Raw genomic sequence first — 21,034 nt, forward strand, 5'->3', positions numbered from 1 at the left:
AGATTAGTCTGCATCTCACAGGAGGTGTGGCTCCATTTCCTCCTGGAGACAGAGACATCAAAAGTGGTTTCAGCAGTGGAATTTGTTTTGACATGATCTTTCTTGTTTGAAGTAATCAGTGTTTTATGCTATCACAGACCTCCACCCTAACATTTTCAGAGAAAGTGAAACGTGAACATTTCTGTGTGTGTGTGGTTGGGAGAGGAAGAACACAGCAAAGGCTTGAAACGTGGAGGAATTAAGCTCTGCCCCCAGGCCTTGCTCTTCACATGCTAGGAATGTGTCACAGATTTCAGTGGTAACTTTTATCAGGGTTCAGGTAAAATAATGAGAAGTCACAGAAAGAATACAGTACATGCCACTGCCACACTGCTCTGGTCATTTTCTCCCTCTTTTGAAAGGAAAACACATGTTCAATCTTTACAATATCTAATCAGCAAGGAGAGAACATTTAACAGTGACTGTACAGTGTTACTCCTGCATTGTACTTATGCTAAAAGAGTGAGGATAAAAAACACACTGAAAAACATAAAAAAAAATCATACACAACTAACTGTGTTCTTTTGGGTGGGGCTATTCTAATGGCTCTGTGCCAATGGTCCAAGTTTGATTGTCAACTAGAGGCCTGACCATGGCTGATGGTGCTGTAGGGACAAGCGTTTGAAGCCATTGGCTGGGGAGGAAAATGATATTCCAGTTATGGCATAATAGTGGCACCCTTCAATACAGTCTTTAGTTTAGGGCAGGGGTTCTCAACCCATTCCTTGGGACACATCAAGCCAGTCAGATTCTCAGGATACCCACAATGAATATGCATGAGATAGATTTGCATGCACTGAAAGCAGTGCATGGCGATTTGTCTCATGAATATTCATTGTAGATATCTTGAAAACCTGAGGACTAGGCTGGGATCCCCTGGTTTAGGGTCAGGATACACACATACTGAGTTTAAGGGGTGTAACTAAGATCTGTAGCCTCTGCTTGAGAACCATCAGTCAATGGCGTAGCTAAGACTGCATGGGCCCCAGGTGAAAAATTAAGATGAGCCCCTATAACACCATCTTTCCCAAGGTAGTGGGGACTTGGGATGAGAGGAACCCCTTCACAGTTTCAATAAACAAAACCCTGCAAAAAATAAAAACACATTCTAGACCTATATAGAAAACATGTCATAGTAATAGAAATGCAAGATATCAGAGATGCACATTTCTCAAAGCTGACATATTATAATTAATAAATTCAGAAAAATACTTTTTTCTACCTTCTTGTCAGAGCATTGTTTTGGTCCCAGTGTCTTTTTTAAATGTGTTACTTGTTTTTTTCTTAGCACTCTTTTCAGGGTCTCCTGTCCTTTTGACATTTCTTCTCTCTCTATGTCCACCATCTTTCTTTCCTCTGTGTTCCAATTTATCCTGTTCAGCGTCTCCCCTCTGTGTTCCTGTCCTCATCCTCCCCCACCTATGTTCAGCATCTGCACTTTCAGTGTCCCTATCCTTCCTCCATATTCTGCATCTCTTCTTGGTTATCCCTTTCTTACTCTGTCCAGTATTGCCCCTGGGTCCTTGTCCCTATGCTCCCTCCATGCCCAGTATCTTTCTTCTGTGATCCTGTTCCTCTCCATGTCCAGCTTGTACCTTCTCACTTCCCTTTCTTCTGCATCCCCCCATCTCTGGCCCCTCTCCTTCGTGGTCCAGCATCTCTCTCTCCCTCCCTTTGTTAGTGTAACATTTCTCCCTCCTCTCCACCGGTCAATTCTCTGTCTCTGTCTCTCTCTTCCCTCTGCTTCCCAATCCTTCAGGTCAAGCATCCCCCTCTCTTCCTTCTCCCTTTGCTCCAGTTATCTCTCTTTCTCTCTGCTCCCTCCAAGATCCAGCATCTCTCTCCCTCTCTTCAAACTCCCCTTTGTTCCAGGTCTCTCTCTTTCTGTCTCTCTCTCTTCACTCTGCTTCCTCCCCCTCCACCAGGATCAGTATCTCTCCCCATTTCTTTCCCTTCTCCTTTGCTCCAGGTCTCTCTCTCTCTCTCTCTCTCTCTCTCTTTCTTCCATCTGTTTCCCCTCCATGATCCAGCATTTCTCCCCCTTGCAAGTCCAGCATCCATCTTTTCCTTTGCCCCTGTCTCTCCAGCCCTCCTCCTAGCAGTTCTCTAAATGCACAGTGCATCACTGGCAGAGGCAGCGATGGAAACAGGCTGTCTCCAGCCTCCCTGCCAGGCCTTTCCTTTGCTGTGTCCTGCCCACAGGATGTTGCATCAGAAAGGTGTGGCATAACAGAAGAAAGGCCCTGGCAGCACCAGCCAGAGGCAGCCTGTTTTCATTACTGCCTCTGCTGGCGACCCACCAGCATATATAGAGGATCGCTGGGGGGAGGCTAAAGCGATACCAGACCAGGGCAGGGGGTGTAGCAGAGGAAGAGAAGGATGCCAGATGCAGAGTGAGAAGTGTTCAACATCAAGCTAAATTTAAAAAAAGGACGTATTAGGGGAAAGAAATGAGTAAACAGGATTAAGTGGAAAGGACTCTTCTAACACTATAGATTTGTAGTCAGAGAATGCAAGCTCAAAACCCAAGCAAAGAGTCGGGCTGGAGTGCTGCAGTGAGGCAGACAGTCTTACCTTTGCATAAGGGGAGATGAAACTGGTAATGCAAACAAGTCCAGCATCAGCGAACAATCTTGCCACCTCGGCAATACGGCGAATGTTTTCCTCTCGGTCTGCAGAAGTGAAGCCCAGGTTCTTGTTCAAGCCATGGCGAATGTTATCTCCATCAAGTGAGTAACACGGAATGCCATGAGACACCAGGTATTCTTCCAGAGCAAATCCAATGGTGGTCTTCCCTGCCCCTGAGAGACCTATAGCACAGGTAAACAAGAATGAGGTAAGCCTGGAGCATTTGAAAGACCTTAGTCAGGAAAGAGAAGTGAAAATAACTCCCTGACTAGGAGAAATAACCATTAAGGGGTCAGTGCCATAAAGGTCTCCCATATTTGGGTGCCAAAATGCTCTAATGTACCAAGGGCAGGGCAATGGGGCGGTCCACTCTGGGTGCAGGCAGCAAGGGGGCAGTGGCGTTCCTAGGGCAGCTGACACCCGGGGTGGATCGCTGATGCACCTCCCCGGGTGCAGCGCCCTCCAGCTTCTCCCCCTCCGGACGAAATGACACCTTCCCCCGGTGAAGCGACACCCCCCCCCCGGGTGCATTTTTACCTGCTGGAGGGGGGTGCCGTGCGCCTGTCGGTGTCGCTCGTTCCATGCTCCCTCTGCCCCGGAACAGGAAGTAACCTGTTCCGGGGCAGAGGGAGCACAGAACGAGCGGCACCAACAGGCGTATGGCACCCCCCCAGCAGTGTGCACCCGGGGCGGACTGCCCCCCCCCCCACGAACGCCACTGCAAGGGGGAGCACTGAGCAGTCGCATGGCAGTTGGATCTGCGGTTCTCCTGCCCCCTCTAATGCCAACTTCCTGTTCCAGGACAGGGGACTGGCAGAGCTGACAGCTGCACGACTGTTCAACGCACCCTCTTGCTTGGAGGAGGGGGTCATGGGGAAAAAATAAAGCTGCTTAGCTTCAAATTTCAAAAACAGGCAGAACCTCTAAATTTACGCATGACTTTTGTGCTTAAGTGCTATTCTATAAACCATGCCTAACTTTAGGTGCGGCTTATAGAATAGTGCTTAAGTGGGTTTTATCCCACGCCAATTTTTTAGGCACCATTTATAGAATTCGGCCCTACGTGTCCTGTGTGCTCACATTCTACAATATCACTGAACGTGTACAGCAAGCAAATGGCACTTACATTTAGGTTCTAAAATTATAGACCTAAGGGGTAAATCCACTGGTCACAGCAAGTATTGAACAGATCAAGAATGGTGTTATGCCTTCCATAGCACTATAAATCAACAGCCACTGATACCAATCTTTTAATTTTTGGGCCTGGTAGGTTCCTCCTGCTCCTTTGGGCCTCCAATTTATTTACATTCAGCCTCAGTTGGGCTACAGCAACACAATGCTTTATTTGCATATATTCTGGGATCCTCTCCCTTATCTTGTTATTTTCTCCTTAGTCATTTGGCTCAGTCGGTGCAGAAATGGTCCTTTCTGGAACACTGAAATAATAGATCTTAAACTTGTTCAATAAGGGAGTAATTTTATATGGCATTTAGTGGGTCTTTTACTAAGGTGCGCTAATGTTTTTAGCTCGCACTAAAAATCAGCTAGCGCTAAACGCTGATTTGCTAATTATATTCTTATGGGTGTCTCAGTGTTTAGTTCCAGCTGATTTTTAGCATGAGCTAAGAATTCTAGCGCACTTTAGTAAAAGACCCCTTATTCAGGTAAAATAGTGTTTTATGTTTCAACATTTTTATTGATGACAATCCAACTTTGACACTGCACAAATGGAAAAGCACCAAAAAAAAAAATAAACACATTCTTGTGTAAAAGCTAAGTATACATGATAATAAACCATAGTACCTTTTGCCATCAAACCGATAAACTGTTTAACCCCCCCGCATCTTAGAAGATAACATCTAAGTTCAATACAACTCCCCGTGTACTCCCCCCTTTCTTTGAAACAACCAAACCCCCTTTCACCCTTCTCCCCATTAGTATAACCTTTCAACAATACAACCTTAACCCCCCCATTCTCTCAGTGCAGTTAGATACATACTCCATAGATGACAGAAACCCTAACCCACTCCTAAAGCCCCGCCCCTACCTCCACATCAACAAACCCTTGATAAGAACAAAGAAGAGAGAAAAATATATATCTTGTCCCCTTCTCCCTCCGTCATCCTCTCTCCCTCCTCCTCCCCTCCTTCCTCACCTCTTTATAGGTTATTAATGATGAGACTGCGCCCATGAGGATTTAAAGTGTCCAAATAAGGATTTCATATAAGCAAGAATGTCTTCCTAGATCTAAACGTTCCCTTTGCCTCCCAAGAGACCAGAAGATGTATCTGATTCCTCCAATGCCAAAAGGCCAGAGGGTAAAATAGTGTTTTATATGCACAGTGGCTTATAATATTGTCTGAGAATATACACACATAAAAGGGTATGTTACCCATATCTAATGAAGTTCTGTGTGTGTGTGTGTGTGGTTTTGGGAGAAGGGACAGCACCGGCTTGAAGTGTGGAGGAAAAATAAACTTCACCAGTGTTCAGTAAAATCAATGAGGAGAAACTAAAAGCAGCATATAACTCACTGCCACTGCTTGTGTAGAAATTATATGGATTGGTATAAGAAAGGCATTAGGCAAAGGCAGGCGTTTTCAAGCTAGTTCTCAGGACACACCCAGCCAGTCAGTTTTTCAGGATACCCACACTGGATATGCATGAGATAGTTCTGTATACAATGGAGGTAGTGAAAGCAAATTTATTTCATATTTCATGCATATTCATTGGGGAAATCATACAAATCTGACTGGTTGGGTATGTCCAGAAGACTAGGTTGAGAACCCCTGGGCTAACGCAATCTGGTAAGGGTTTGATTCCTTGCACCTTGGAACAGATCTCAAGAGGAATGATATCTGAAGTGTAAAACAGGGACTTTCCAGCACATTGTACATATAACTACTACTACTACTATTTAACATTTCTAAAGCGCTACCAGGGTTGCGCAGCACTGTACAATTAACAAAGAAAGACAGTCCCTGCTCAAAGGAGCTTACAATCTAAAGGACAAAAAGTGCAGTCAATCAAGATTGAGGCAGTCTAGATTTCCTGGATAAAGGTACAATGGTTAGGTGCCGAGTTTGACATCTATTGATGACATTTACTATCTATAATCAATTGAGCCTGTAACACAGGAGTTCTCAATTCAGTCCTTGGACACACCCAGGCAGTAAGACTTTTAGGATACCCACAATGAATATGCATGAGATAGATTTTCATATAGTGAAAACCAGACTGGGTTGGTATGTCCTCAGGACTGGTTTGAGAACCCCTGCTGTAACATATACCAGAAAGGTGGAAAGACCCAAACTCATAAAGACAGGGTTATTTGGGAAATAGGACAGAACTTCAACCCGCATCAGCAAGTCTGGAAGAAAGTGTCAACATGAAGGAGATGACCCCAGCCAAGCAGCAGCAGTCTGAAGAACTTCACCCAAGAGAAATTTGAGTTACTTTACCTATTGTGCTAATTTTCTCTTATCCATACAGGTGCTGGATCAATAACATTCCTAATAGCACCATTCAAGATAATTTCCCCTCAACTATGGGTTTTGTTGCCATAAATTTCTGCAAGACCCAATTTCTAGAATCTGTCTGCTGTTTACCTACTTCCCAGCAATAAGATATTACTCACAGTTTTTTTTAGGTAAACACCATCAGGCTCTTTAGAGAGAGGAGATCTCTATAGCTGGACTGCATGATCCTTGGGAGCTTGAGCCCACACAGCCTAGGTCTAGGTTGCAAAACTGGAATTTTCCAAATGGAGGGACCAATACAGGAAAGGTAGCACAGATGGATGAATGCAGTTAGAGAGACTTCTGTATGCAATTTTACAGCTGCACAATGCAGGTAAATGTTTCACGCAGAAGATAAGTATGAGAATTCGCACGTAGGACACTAGTGCACAGCATATTAAGATGAATGGTAATGAAGCTATTAGTTATTTGGCTCCATACAGAAGACTTTAACATGAGCACAATGCAACAACTTGAATAGTAGGTCTGAGGGAGTGTAGAAAGGTTAGTTGAGAGGATTTAGCCAGCTTAAAAAAAAAAAAAAGAAGATCTGGTAGTAGAGCATGACCCCCTCCCACCTCCCAAATCTAACTCGACACCCCCTGCCCCTCTCTCAAAAGAAGAGGGCCCTCTTCTCTCTGTCCCCTGACCCAACCCGTTCCCTCTGCTCCCAAAACACAATCTAATGGACCCCCCTCCTACCCCTGACATAAAAATAAATCCCTGGTAGTCTAGTGGATCTGTATTTTTCCAACTCCCCAGACCATTGCCACCTACCTTAAAAGTCGAAATGAAGAAGCATTGCCTACTCGTTCCTGTCTCCAGTGCTGCTGCCATTCAAAATGGCGGTACTTAACCCCTGTTCCCACCCACATACACACATGTACACAGAGATTACAAATAATTCCCTAGCTCTGATGTACTGCCTTTTAAGTTATTCAGATATAAATATTTCATTTTCTTCATTTTTAGTGCTACTGTAAAATTGACCGAATTGCACTGGTTTCTTATTGGTTGCTATGTGTATTGCTAACTAATATCTGTTATCATGAGCAGGCTAGATTAAGGCGTTGGCAAATTAGGAACATACCTAGGGTCCAAAGTTAGGGGGACTCCATCAAAACAGGTCAGGACAAAAGAGGTTAGAATTGGGAACTGTCTGGCTTTTTTCAGGATTCTCCTAATTTTTACATTCATGTTAAAAACTATCTGCAGCTCTCCAATCAGTTGTGGGAGTGAGGTAGTCCTTCCTGTTTCCAGGATAAGTAGCAGTGGAGACTGTGGGTAGGATCTAGCCAATGGGAAGACTGTGGGGGCGGAGCAATAAAAAGCAGCTATAGTCATAGGAAAGGAGTCCTTTTCTGTAAAAATGAAATTTCTGCATGTGGTGGGAGAAGGAAGAGAAATGAAGCTGGCGCAGGGCACTGTTCCAACTACAATATATAAATACAGATTCACAGTAATATAACAGTTACAGAACTGCACCTTTTAAGCAGGCCTCCCCTCTGCCAATCACAGGGAAGGAGTTTTGATGTTAATGTTCATCCTGTGACAGTCAGCAGTTTTTAAGCTGTGGGCAGAATTAAGCCTAAACACCAACACTGAAAAGCCAGGTCAGCTGCTGACCTGGAAGTTATGCAGATATTGGCTGATATTCAGTGCCGGCACCCACACAGCTAAGTGGGCAAAGATAGGCCTGTTTTTGTGTGGTCCTTTCTGACTGCTTAGCTATGCAGACACTGGCATTGAATATGACTGGTGTGTTATGTTATGTTATGTTATGTTATGTTATGTTATGTTATATGGGATTTATAACCCACCAAATCTTCAATTACAGAATACAAGATGAGATAACATAGACGTACTGATGCATTTCACCAGGATGTAACAATAAACTTTTAAAAATAAAACTAGTACTAGCTCAGCTAGTTAATTAGAAAACAAATGTGCTTTTAAAACCTTTCTAAAAGTAAATACATTTGATAAAGAATGCAAATCTGTAGGTAAATCATTCCACAAACGAACTGAGGAAAATGTAAAAGATCTACAGAATAAAGACTTAAAATGAATTCCTTTAACTGATGGAAAAGCCAACTTTAAACAGTTACATGACCTTGATAATAACTGTGCTTTTTAACAGCTTAAAGCAGTTCACAAGATCAGAAGAACAAAACCCTTGAAGACAATTAAATATTAGGCATAATACCTTGAATTTAACTCTAGTCAGGACTGGCAACCAGTGTAGCCTAGCCAAAAAATGGAGAAACTCTATCATATTTTGAGCATCTAAATATCAGCCCGGTTGCCAAGTTCTGTATCATCTGTAGCCTAGAAATTTGTTTGGCCACGAGTCCTACACACAAAGCAGTGGCGTACCAAGGGGGGGGCAGTGGGGGCGGTCCGCCCCGGGTGCACGCCGCTGGGGGGGTGCCGCGCGCCTGTTGGCTCTTTGTTTTCATGCTCCCTTTGCCCCGGAACAGGTTACTTCCTGTTCCGGGGCAGAGGGAGCATGAAAACGAAGAGCTGGCAGGCGCGCGGCACCCCCCCCCCCAGCGGCGTGCACCCAGGGGGGTTCTTTTGCCGGGGGATCGGGGGTTCTTTCGCCGGGGGGGGGCATCACGCTGTTCCGGGGGGGCGCTGCACCTGGGGGCGGGGCGCATCGGCGATCCGCCCCGGGTGTCAGCCCCCCTAGGAACGCCACTGACACAAAGAATTGCCATAATCTAATAATGGAAGAATTGATAGCTGCACTATAATCTGAAAGTGTTCATGTGAGAAATAAGAACATATTAAGCGAAGTTGCTTGAGTTCGTAATAAGCTTTACATATAATATTCTTTACCTGAGATTCCATGGATAATGAATGGTCAAGTATAACACCTCTAGCACCTTAGATTCCTGATCTACTAGAATTGAAAGTTCATCACTAACTTTGATATAACTGAGGAATAGTTGAAGGGTCCAAGCCGAACCACAATACTTTTGTTTTATCTTCATTTAATTTTAGTCTAACGGCTCTGGACCATTCAATTATTTTTGATACATAAATATTTATTTGAGAGTAACACATGTCATTCACATTGTCAATGGAAATCAATAGAAAAATATCATCAGCATATGACCAAAGTTTTGCATCAGAACCTAAAGAAATATGACCCAAAGTGCTCATATATAAATTGTATAAAATAGGAGACAGGGAGAATCCTGAGGGACCCCGCAAGGATAACACCAAAAAGTTGATAAACAGTTATCTTTTGATATTGAGTAAGATCTTTGGGTGAGAAACAATTTGAACCACTTAAAAACAGTGTTCGTTAATCCCAAGAAAGAGAGTAAATTTAGTAGTAAAACATGAGTCATAGTATCAAATGCAGCCGAAATATCGAACCGCAACAAAATCATATTTCCATTAGCACATAAAGATTTTTTAACTTCTGATGTTAAAAATAACAACAAAGTTTCAGTGCTGTGAAAAGTTCTAAATCCTTGTTGGGAATTATGAAAAAGATTGAACCATTCTATAAAGTTTGTTAACTGAGAGCTGACCACAAATTCTGTTAATTTAGTGAGAAAAGGAATGCTTGCAATCGGTTGGTAGTTAGAAGTCTGTGCTAAGTCTCCATTAACCTGTTTTGGAATTGGAGTTAATATAATTTTTCCCATAGAATCAGAAAACCAGCCAGTTTTTAATGAAACATTTACAAATTAGACTATCTAATCTAAAGCTTGTTCAGGAATATCTTTCTGTAAATAAGAAGGAAAAGTGTCTACTGGACAGTTTGATCGAGATATTCTATTGATTAAAACAATACTAGTTCTGAACCTGAGATTTGATCAAATGAAGACCAACTCCTGTCTGCTGGAATGTCATTTATGCTAAAGTTGGGTTTCAACAGATCACAATGAAAGTATATATTAAATGAATAATACATTTTATTTAATTTAGATGCAAAATAACTATCTGGTTCTTCTTCACTTGGTTGGAAAGTTATTGTAAATTTCGAAGGTGCCAGATTAGTATTAACAGGCTTGAGACGTGCTGTTCTAGAAGGAAGCACAGGTAAACTCACAACCACTGTACCTTTAAGAGTTTTCTTTTTGACCTAGGATCAACCCAGGTAGCACACTGGAGTTACACAATCCTCTTTGACCTCAAATTACCTTCTTTATTTCTTTCTGCTGTATCAAATCTGTGGATCGGTCTTATTTAACTAGAGATAATTTCGAGGCTCCTCCTGTAAATCAATGTACTTGTCATTTCATGTTACACTGAGATTTTCTGAACACCACGCTTAGCAAATGATTTACAAGAAGAAGACAAATACCTGTAAGCCACACGGTACAGCCTCGAAATCCTCCCCTCGTACCAACAACTTGTCCTCTTTTACTCCTGCTCACATGGTGGGCTTGGTAAACTACATTGGTTGCCCTCTGTTGATTCTAAGAGAGAAAACAAATCTTTTACTTTTTGCTTTAATTCACAGAACAAAATGCTTGAGAAAGTAGCATACTAACAGAGTAATTTACAACAGATAAAGAACAGTATGATCCAACTAGTCTGACACAGGAAGGCGGATAGCGTTGTACCTGCCACTACATGCAGGTTATCCCCTCTATACCTTTGTTTAGGGTTGTACCTGATGCTCCATGCAGGTTACTCCCTCTGAGCATTTGTTTGGCTACTAACTTAGTAACCTGATATGACCTGACAGAAAACTAATTCTGCCTAAGCTGTCCCTGATCAACCCTGAGGTGGAGAGGGCAACCACAATCAAAGTAACCTGCCGGTCTCCACCCTGGAGCTGCTCAGATCTGCAGTAACAAAAGAAAATTAGCGTGAGGTCTGAGAACTTGGCTATGGCCCACACTGCATGGGAACCCTTGGTAACAGGAAACAAGAGACGGGAAGGCGGGGATAGAGCCTTTGACGACTCACTCACTCACAGGTCCTGAGTTGACTTTTCTCTCAATACTGCAACTCACACATCACCCGTGGAAAGGAAGCCTGGATCAAAAATGCTAGTCTGGTAGCCCAGAATTTGAACTTATATCCTGCTCAGTACTCAAGATCATGTGGAAATAACATGACAAAATTAAACACAGAAATATCGGAAATCACAGCAGATAAAGACCATTCAGCCTATCCAGTCTACCCTATTAATAAAAACTAAGAAGCTCTACAATCCCCTTCTCTCTCTTAGAGATCCTCTGTGCTTGTCCCATGATTTTTTAAATTCAGATACAGTCTTCATCCCCACCACCTTTGCTAGCTGTTCCACACAGCCACTACCCTTTCCATAAAGAAATATTTCCTTAGATTACTTCAGGGGTATGAATAACTAAGGGGCCCTTTTTTTAAAGCTTAGCATGCTCAAATGGATATCGGCATTCGCTAACCTCCAAATTCTGTATATGGTGCCTACAGTTACACACGTTAAATTGGGCACACATCCAATTTATGTGTGTAACTTAATTGAATAATGAGTCAATCAGTACTGATAATTGGGTAGTAACAACCAATTATCTGCACTAATTGGACTTAATTAGGAGTTAGGTGCTCATTTGATATGCGCCTATGATTTTACGCACACATCCAATATGTGCCTAACTTCAATCCAATGTAACTGTATGGGGGCATGGTTAGAGGGATTCTGGGGCGTTCCCAGAATTTGTGCGCATAAATCTAGAATTGCACCTAAATGTAGACACATCAATTTAGGCCTGCTCATAGCAGGCCTAATTCCAGATGCCTACATTTAGGTGTGGTTTTGCACTAAGCGTGATTCTATAAAGGATGCATACCCCTTATAGAATTGTGCTAAGTGCGTTTTTTTTCGGCGCTGATTTTGTAGGTGCATTAAATAGAATTTGGCCCTAAGTGCCATATGGCCCAAAGGTATAATTAGGGCATGCAACATTATGAGTGTGCTAAGCTTTAGTAAAAGGACCTCTTAATCTTTGGTATGTGCACATCTGTAAGAGGTATATATTTTTGTACATGCAGAAATATATTATAGTCTGCAATTTGAACATACAAAATCACCAGCAAATGGTTTTTACTTTCTGGTATAATCAAGCAGAACGATCAGCTAAAGGGCTGAACAAAGACAAGAGACAGGCAACCTGATAAGGGGGAGAGAGAGAGAGGGAGCATAAAGTTAATATTAATTCTATTAATTTATCAAGGGTTTATAACTCTTATCACCAAAGTACTGAATGCCAGACCACAGACTGTTTGGCAAAGTGTGATAGGAGACTGAATCAGCATGCCTGCCTTTCACTAGCCAAATAAGTCTGTTCCAGGACTCCTATCTCGTAGCTTGGCAGTAAATCGCCCTGCTGTTTTTCTCTTATGCTTACCAAGATATACACTCTGGTTGACCCTCAGAAAAGTACATTCTAGCTCTGATTCTGTCCTTTTTAAATCTCCGAGGCTGATTATTAATCTGCTTGTTACAGCGGTGCACTGAAGCTTGGTACACAGTTTCCTAATGCACATGTAAAAAAAAAAGTTTATGCAGGAAACAGCAGATGTATGCAGAGTATGGCTCCTTGGGGGTTCAGTTTAATTTTTGTCTACATATTTCTATTTTTAGGGCCCTGTTTATTAAGCAGCGCTAAAGGCACATTAGCATTTTAAGTGTGCGCTAATAATTAGGTCGTGCTAAACACTAAGGGGCTCATTTTCGAAAGAGAAGGGCGTCCATCTTTCGACATAAATCGGAAGATGGACGTCCTTCTCTCAGGGACGTCCAAGTCGGTACAATCGAAGCTCGATTTAGGACGTCTTCAACTGCAGTCCATCACAATGACGCCCAAAGTTCAAGGGGGCATGTCGGAGGCATAGCGAAGGCGGGACTTGGGCATGCCTAACACTTGAACGTCTTTGACCCATAATCGAAAAAAACAAGGATGTCCCTGACGGACGTTTTCACCCGGACCTGTTTTTCTTACGGCTAAGGCACAAAAGGTGCCTGAAATGACCAGATGACCACTGGAGAGAATCGGGGATGACCTACCCTTACTCCCCCAATGTCACTAACCCCCTCCCACCCTCAAAAAACATCTTTAAAAATATGTTAAGCCAGCCTCAGATGTCATACTCTGGTCCATGACAGTGCATGCAGGTCCCTGGAGCAGATTTACTGGGTACTGCAGTGCACTTCAGACAGGCGGACCCAGGCCCATAACCCCCTACCTGTTACATTTGTGGAGGAAACAGCAAGACCTACAAAACCCACCACAAACCCACTGTACCCACATCTAGGTGCCCCCTTCACCCGTAAGGGCTATGGTAGTGGTGTACAGTTAGGGGCAGTGGGTTTTGGGGGCTCAGCACACAAGGTAAGGGAGCTATGTACCTGGGAGCAATTTATGAAGTCCACTGCAGTGCCCCCTAGGGTGCCCGGTTTGTGTCCTGGCATGTCAGGGGGACCAGTGCACTACAAATGCTGGCTCCTCCCATGACCAATGGCTTGCACTTGGCTGTGTTTGACATGGACGTCTTTGGTTTCGAAAATTGCAGAAAGTCAGAAACGTCCATGTCTAGGGATGACCAAATCTAGGGACGTCCAAATTTAAGGATTTGGATGTCTCTGACGGTATTTTCGAAATGAAAGATGGACGTCCATCTTGTTTCAAAAATATGGGTTTCCCTGCCCCTGGATTTCGCCGTTTTGCAAGGATGTCCAAATTGCAACTTGGATGTCCCTTTCAAAAATGCCTCTCCACGTCACCCACAGGAACATATGGGCGACTCTAGCGTTTAGCGTGTGCTAATTTTAGTGCACGCTAAAGATGCTAGCGTGGCTTAGTAAACATGGCCCTAAAAATAGAAATATGTAGACAAAAATTAAACTGAACCCCCAAGAAGCTGGGGTTACTTATTCTATACTTCATGAGGAGCTACATGTGTGAAAAAGGCCAGGTTAGCATCAAGTGTCTGTGTAGGAAAAATCTGTACTAATCCAGTTTGTTTTGTATTCTAACAGGTGTATTAATCTTCTTCTGCCCACTGCAATGCTCAGGGTGTTGTTTTTATTTTCTAGGAAGGACCTTGGGTGATCCCCTGGAAGTTTGCTTGTAAACATACTAGATTCTGTGGTCCAACTTGTTAAGAATACTTTGTAGTAAAAAAAAAAAGTAGCTTTAAGAGCTGTACTTTATTACTTTTATTTGAGGTTTTTTTTTGGATAAGACTTTCTGCTTTTACTTCACTACTTTTGAAGCCAGTACTTTTAAAAAGTAACGACCCCATCTCTGGTTACAGGGTGTGCAGCAAGCTAGTCCAGGTGCAGAGTGAACGGATCATCAGCTGCAATAGCTATTAAAGCCTTAGGAGAAGGGCCAGTCTTTCACTACTTCCTGAAGTAGAGGTAGTCTTGAGCTAGGCAAAGCCCCTCTGAGAGTGAGTTCCAGAGTGCGAGGGCTATTCCTGAGAAGGCTCACTGGCGGGTGTCACATTGTGTGATTTCCTTTAATGAGGGAACAGTTAGCAATACTCCTTGAGAGCAGTGGCGTTCCGACGCTGGCTGACACCCGGGGTGGATCGCCGATGCGCCCCCCCCGGGTGCAGCGCAACCCCCCCCCCCCGACAAAATGACACCTCCCCCCCAACTTAATGACACCCCCCCGGGTGCACGCCGCTGGGGGGGGGGTGCCGCGGCGCGCGCCTGTTGCCCTGTCTCCGAGTTCGCAATTCACATGTGTTCACTGCTCCCTCTGAGTCTCCCCCAGAACAGGAAGTAACCTGTTCCGGGGCAGACTCAGAGGGAGCAGTGAACACATGCGAATTGCGAACTCGGAGACAGGGCAACAGGCGAGCGCTGCGGCACCTCCCCAGCGGCGTGCACCCGGGGTGGACCGCCCCCACCCTTGGTACGCCACTGCTTGAGAGGTCCTTTAGAGGCCTCTAAGGTGCATAGAGGGCTAATTTACAGTAATCTAAGGGCCTTTAAAATCAGAGATAAAGTTTTAAATTTGGCCCTGTAGTGTACTGGTTCTCTACAGGGTCGTCGTTGATGATACGTTGATACCTTCTGCTCAGTGTGCTGTGGCGGCTAACAAAGCAAATAGAATGTTAGGTATTATTAGGAAAGGAATGGAAAACAAAAGTAAGGACGTTATAATGCCTTTGTATCGCTCCATGGTGCAACCGGACCTTGAATATTGTATTCAATTCTGGTTGCCGCATCTCACAAAAGATATAGTGGAATTAGAAAAGGTGCAGAGAAGGGTGACGAAAATGATAAAGGGGATGGGATGAATTCATGAGGAAAGGCTGAAACAGCCAGGGCTCTTCAGTTTGAAGAAAAGACAAATGAGGGGAGATATGATAGAGATCTATAAAATAATGAATGGAGTAGAATGGGTAGACATGAATCGCCTGTTTACTCTTTCCAAAAATACTAGAACTGGGGGGCATGCAATCAAGCTACAAAATAGTAAATTTAAAATTAATCAGAGAAAAATTTTCTTCACTCAATGTGTAATTAAACTCTGGAATTCTTTGCCAGAGAATGTGGTAAAGGCAGTTAGCTTAGCGGGGTTTAAAAAAGATTTGGATGGCTTCCTAAAGGAAAAATCTATAGACCATTATTAAAATGGACTTGGGGAAAACCCACTGCTTATTTCTGGGATAAGCAGCATAAAATGTTTTGTATTTTTTGGGATCTTGCCAGGTATTTGTGACCTGGATTGGCCACTGTTGGAGACAGGTTGTTGGGCTTGATGGACCTTTGGTCTGTCCCGGTATGGCAATACTTATCTACTTATGTACTGGTAGCAATGTAGTTTTTACAGGAAGGATGTAATGCCATGCCACTTGCAACCTTGTATCAGCATTCTGATTTAATTGGAGCTGGTACAAACTCTGTAAACTCCTATTTTACTGACAGAATCATAATCCAACTTGCTCTCAATGCACAACAGTTACTATATCCCCATTAGACTAGTACAAGATATATACTTAATTTCAGAAACTCAATACGGACATCCTGTATTCCCAACGCCAGCCTTTTACACTAGTTACTGACTAGTCAAACAAAAGACCATTACAAAATTATACTTCACAAGGCAAAATTGAGGCTGAATTATATTGGTCTCAAATAAATCCTTTGTTGGACCATGAGGTGAAGGACCCATGATAATGTTAAAAAAACTGAAATGATATGAATGAAAAAATAGTGGATAAAATTGCACTTTTAACAACTAACACTAGATTCTATCATAGAAACACATCGTGGTTTACAGAGGAACTTGTTAATATGAAATGAGCTTGTAGATGGCTAGAATGAGAATGGCACAAAATGAAATTGGATATTGATAAAATTTCCCGGAGAAATGCTAATCTGAGGTATAAAGCCCAAATAAAAAAATCCAAACAATATTATTCTAATTTGATTGGCAAGTTCCAAATTGACCAGAGAAAGTTATTTAATCTGATTAACTCTATTGAAAAATCAGTGGAAAGAATAACCTTGGTAGAGAGTTTAAAACCTAGTGCCACCGACCTGAGTAAACTTCTTAGAAAAAAAGTTGAAGAGATTCAACAACAAGTAAATGGCAACATTATTTCAAGTCAGGATGACTGAGATAAACCATATTCCAGTGGACAGACAGACTGTGGGGTGATTTTTCCACTAATACAAGGAAATGAGGTTTCCCATTTAATAAAGAGATTTGCTATATCACGTGGAGGGGCATTTTTGATATGAGAACTTCCTGAAATCTGTAGAATATCGCCTTTTTGACCCAGTCATGAATGAGTGTTTTTGCAAGATAAGAGATGCTAAGACCACTATCATGAGAAAGACATACAGAATTTGGCTATTATTCAATGCTATCAAAGAAATTCTAACAGCTGCTTATGCTGCCAAATACATTTCAATCATTCTAGACGGTACATCAGTTGTAGGCCAAGTTGAATAAATGACCATGATCCTTTGCTTTGTGGACAAAGCTTCAGACCTTGAGAACTGAGAGCCTGTATAGATAAAGGAACATTTCTCGGGATTTGTGCCACTCGTTGCAACAAATGCTGGTATGACCGCCACCATCTTTCACCAGTTAAAAGAGATGTCATTCCCTACTGAAAACTTATATGGTCAAGGCTGCAATATAAAGGGGAAAGAAAATGGTGTGCATTGAAGGATTTTTGATATTAATTCACAAGCTTTGCTTATTTTTTGCTTTGTACATTCTGGGATCCTTTTACTAAGATGCAATGAAAAATGGCCTGGGCTACTGTAGGCGCATGTTTTGGAAGCACGGAGATCCATTTTTGAGTGCACTTGTTAAAAATGCCTTTTTAATATTTTGGCCAAAAATGGACGTGCAGCAAAATGAAAATTGGCACTTGTCCACTTTGGGTCTGAGACCTTACCACCACCCATTGACTTAGCAGTAAGGTCTCACGCGTTAACCGGGCAGTAATGGTCTATGCGAGAACAATGCCTTTTACCGCCCGGTTAGCGCAGTGCACCAGAAAATAAAAATTATTTTTTGGTGTGCATAGTGGGCACGTGTAAAAAATGAAGTTACCGCCCGTGCCACATGGTAGCCGGGTGGTAATTCCAAAATGACGCACATTGGGCATGCATAGGCGCCTAAGTGGCTTAGTAAAAGGGCCGCTCTATGATTTGGTTGTCAGTGAAGCTGCCACGTGTTGCTCATAGGCAGCAACTTCCTTTGACCTACTGCAATGTGTATATGTATATTTCTCAGCTTCAGCACATTGTTGGGAAGTTCTGATGCACCATGGGGGGGATTCCACATATAGCGCTTAAAAATCCACATGGAAACCATTTCCGCCTATGCATATTCTATAAGTGGCGCCTAGATTTAGGCGCAGTATATAGAATACGCGTAGTTGGTTTCTCAGCACCTAAAACTGCGTGTATCCTTTTACACCAAGAAAAACATGGCGTAAATCCTGGCACGTCGATTTAGGCGCATTGAGCCATATTCTATAATTACGCATGTAAATTTTAGAACATCCATGTAACGCCCATTTCCCCGCCTATAACCATGTCCCTTTTTGCCTGCGCTTATTAAAATTTAGGCACAGTGCATTACAGAATACGCTTAGCGATTTGTGTGTGTAAATTCTACTTATTGTCAATTAGTACTCATTATTACTTGTTAAGTGCTGTTAACAATGCTGATTGGCTTGTTAAACCAATTAAGTTATACACATTGTTATAGAATCCGCTTGGATTTCGGCATGCTATATAGAATCCAGGGTCATGTGCCTAACTTTATGATAAAAACCATTGAGTGAAACAAAATGGGAAAGTCGAATTCATGCAGTAAAACCTCTTTGCTATCATCTAGGTGATATCTATGATGCACTAATTGAAACTGATGATGATGCTACCCAGGCAGAAAAATTAAGATAGGCCCCCAAGATAGTGGGGCCCAAGGGCAATTCCCTTAAGTGCTTCAGTCGGAGAACAGAGGGGGAGGGGAAGGGGAGCGCTTAGAAAATTTAGGGGTATCTGTGGAACATTGTGTGAGGTAGATAGCGGGGCAGGGACAGGGTTTTGGTGTGTTAGGAAGGGGTTACCTAAAACAATAGGGGTGTGTGTATCTACTGTAGATGAGATGTCTGACATGTGAGAGTTGGGTTTGTGTATGTTGGGGCACAGTGGGGGTGTTATGTGTGAGAGTGCGCATAGGTTAGGTGTGTCAGTGTGGGATGGCTGGTGTAGTGGGTGTGTTCGTATATTTAAGGCTCCAAAAAGAGGGTGTAAAGTGTACAATGAAGGTGTGGGGTGAGAGGATTTCTGACGTGGTGACATGGGGGGATGTCTGTCTGCAAAGATAAAGGATTTTTTTGTAGTACAGAGGGAAAAATGTCATCTGAAAACCTCTTATGTTTTAAGAGTTATCTCATTGATATCACTTTTCTAATTGCTTTGTTTCATATTCCTTTGTTGGAAAATTGTGATGCTCTGACAGGGTGCCAGCAAAGAACAAATCAGATGAACACAAATCATCTCAAAACAAGTAAAAATCAACCATTACATTCTTCCAGCATCATTCCTTGTTCTGCCCTTTCAATGGGGTGATTGGTATGCAGTTTAAACCACCAGAGTATAGAACATCACTCTGAGAAGACTCAGAACTCTTAAACCAAAATCTTCTTTAATGCAGTAATCAAACAAGAAAAAAATAACTTAGGGTTCAAGTGTGCTGGACTGGGACTGTGTTCTCCACCAAGCAAAAGAGGCTGGGAAATTCATCAAAACAATGTATAATAATGTTATTTATACTTTTACACTGGTAAAATCTTGTTAGTGTCACAGTAGCTTGAAGGGGGTAATACAGCACAATACTGTATAGGCAGTTTCAGTTCACAGAGGAGATATGCTGCAGACTAACTCTCCAGAACCGATAGAGAGAGAAAGGGGGTGAACAAACATGTGGATAAAGGTGAGCCGGTTGATATTGTGTATCTGGATTTTCAGAAGGCGTTTGACAAAGTACCTCATGAAAGACTGCAGAGGAAATTGGAGAGTCATGGGATAGGAGGTAGTGTTCTATTATGGATTAAAAACTGGTTAAAAGATAGAAAACAGAGAGTAGAGTTAAATGGTCAGTATTCTCAATGGAGAAGGGTAGTTAGTGGGGTTCCCCAAGGGTCTGTGCTGGGACCGCTGCTTTTTAACATATTTATAAAAGACCTAGAGATGGGAGTAACTAGTGAGGTAATAAAATTTGCTGATGACACAAAGTTATTCACAGTCGTTAAATCGCAGGAGGATTGTGAAAAATTACAAGAGGACCTTACGAGACTGGGGGACTGGGCGTCTAAATGGCTGATGATGTTTAATGTGAACAAGTGCAAAGTGATGCATGTGGGAAAGAGGAACCCGAATTATAGCTACGTCACGCAAGGTTCCACGTTAGGAGTCACAGACCAAGAAAAGGATCTAGGTGTCGTCATTGATGATACGTTGAAACCTTCTGCTCAGTGTGCTGCTGCGGCTAAGAAAGCAAATAGAATGTTAGGTATTATTAGGAAAGGAATAGAAAACAAAAATGAGGATGTTATAATGCCTTTGTATCGCTCTATGGTGCGACCGCACCTCGAATATTGTGTTCAATTCTGGTTGCCGTATCTCAAAAAAGATATAGTGGAATTAGAAAAGGCACAGAGAAGGGCGACGAAAATGATAAAGGGGATGGGACAACTTCCCTATGAGGAAAGGCTAAAGCAGCTAGGGCTCTTCAGCATGGAGAAAAGATGGCTGAGGGGAGATATGATAGAGGTCTATAAAATAATGAGTGGAGTTGAACGGGTAGATGTGAAGCATCTGTTCACGCTGTCCAAAAATACTAGGACTAGGGGGCATGCGATGAAGCTACAATGTAGTAAATTTAAAACGAATCGGAGAAAATGTTTCTTCACTCAACGTGTAATTAAACTCTGGAATTCATTGCCAGAGAATGTGGTAAATGCGGTTAGCTTAGCGGAGTTTTAAAAAGGTTTGGACGGCTTCCTAAAGGAAAAGTCCATAGACCGTTATTAAATTGACTTGGGGAAAATCCACTATTTCTGGGATAAGCAGTATAAAATATTTTGTACTTTTTTGGGATCTTGCCAGGTATTTGTGACCTGGATTGGCCACTGTTGGAAACAGGATGCTGGGCTTGATGGACCTTTGGTCTTTCCCAGTATGGCAATACTTATGTACTTATGTACTTATGGGGTGAAACTTGCTCAGCAAGTTTAGAGAACAAGGCAAGCCAATAGAACGGGTCCAATCAGACATAGGGAGCTGGACATGTGCCCTGAAAGAACCAATTATAGGGAACTACAGGATTACAGGGAAATTTTCCTGTGAA

The 21,034-nt window shown here is 42.6% G+C and overlaps 1 protein-coding gene across 2 annotated transcripts in view; it reads right to left on the reverse strand.

Moving 5' to 3' along the window:
- The window catches only part of PAPSS2 (3'-phosphoadenosine 5'-phosphosulfate synthase 2), a 112,500-nt gene that overhangs the window by 47,857 nt on the left and 43,609 nt on the right, over positions 1 to 21,034 (reverse strand). For both annotated transcript variants that reach the window (XM_030203080.1, XM_030203079.1), the window contains exons 2-3: positions 10,510 to 10,624; positions 2,614 to 2,849 (exon numbers count right to left, since the gene is read on the reverse strand). In XM_030203080.1, the coding sequence (XP_030058940.1) occupies positions 2,614 to 2,849; positions 10,510 to 10,624 (351 nt within the window). The remainder of the gene's footprint in view (positions 1 to 2,613; positions 2,850 to 10,509; positions 10,625 to 21,034) is intronic.

The sequence above is a fragment of the Microcaecilia unicolor genome, chromosome 5, assembly GCF_901765095.1.
Source record: "Microcaecilia unicolor chromosome 5, aMicUni1.1, whole genome shotgun sequence".
Classification (NCBI taxonomy): Eukaryota; Metazoa; Chordata; class Amphibia; order Gymnophiona; family Siphonopidae; genus Microcaecilia; species Microcaecilia unicolor.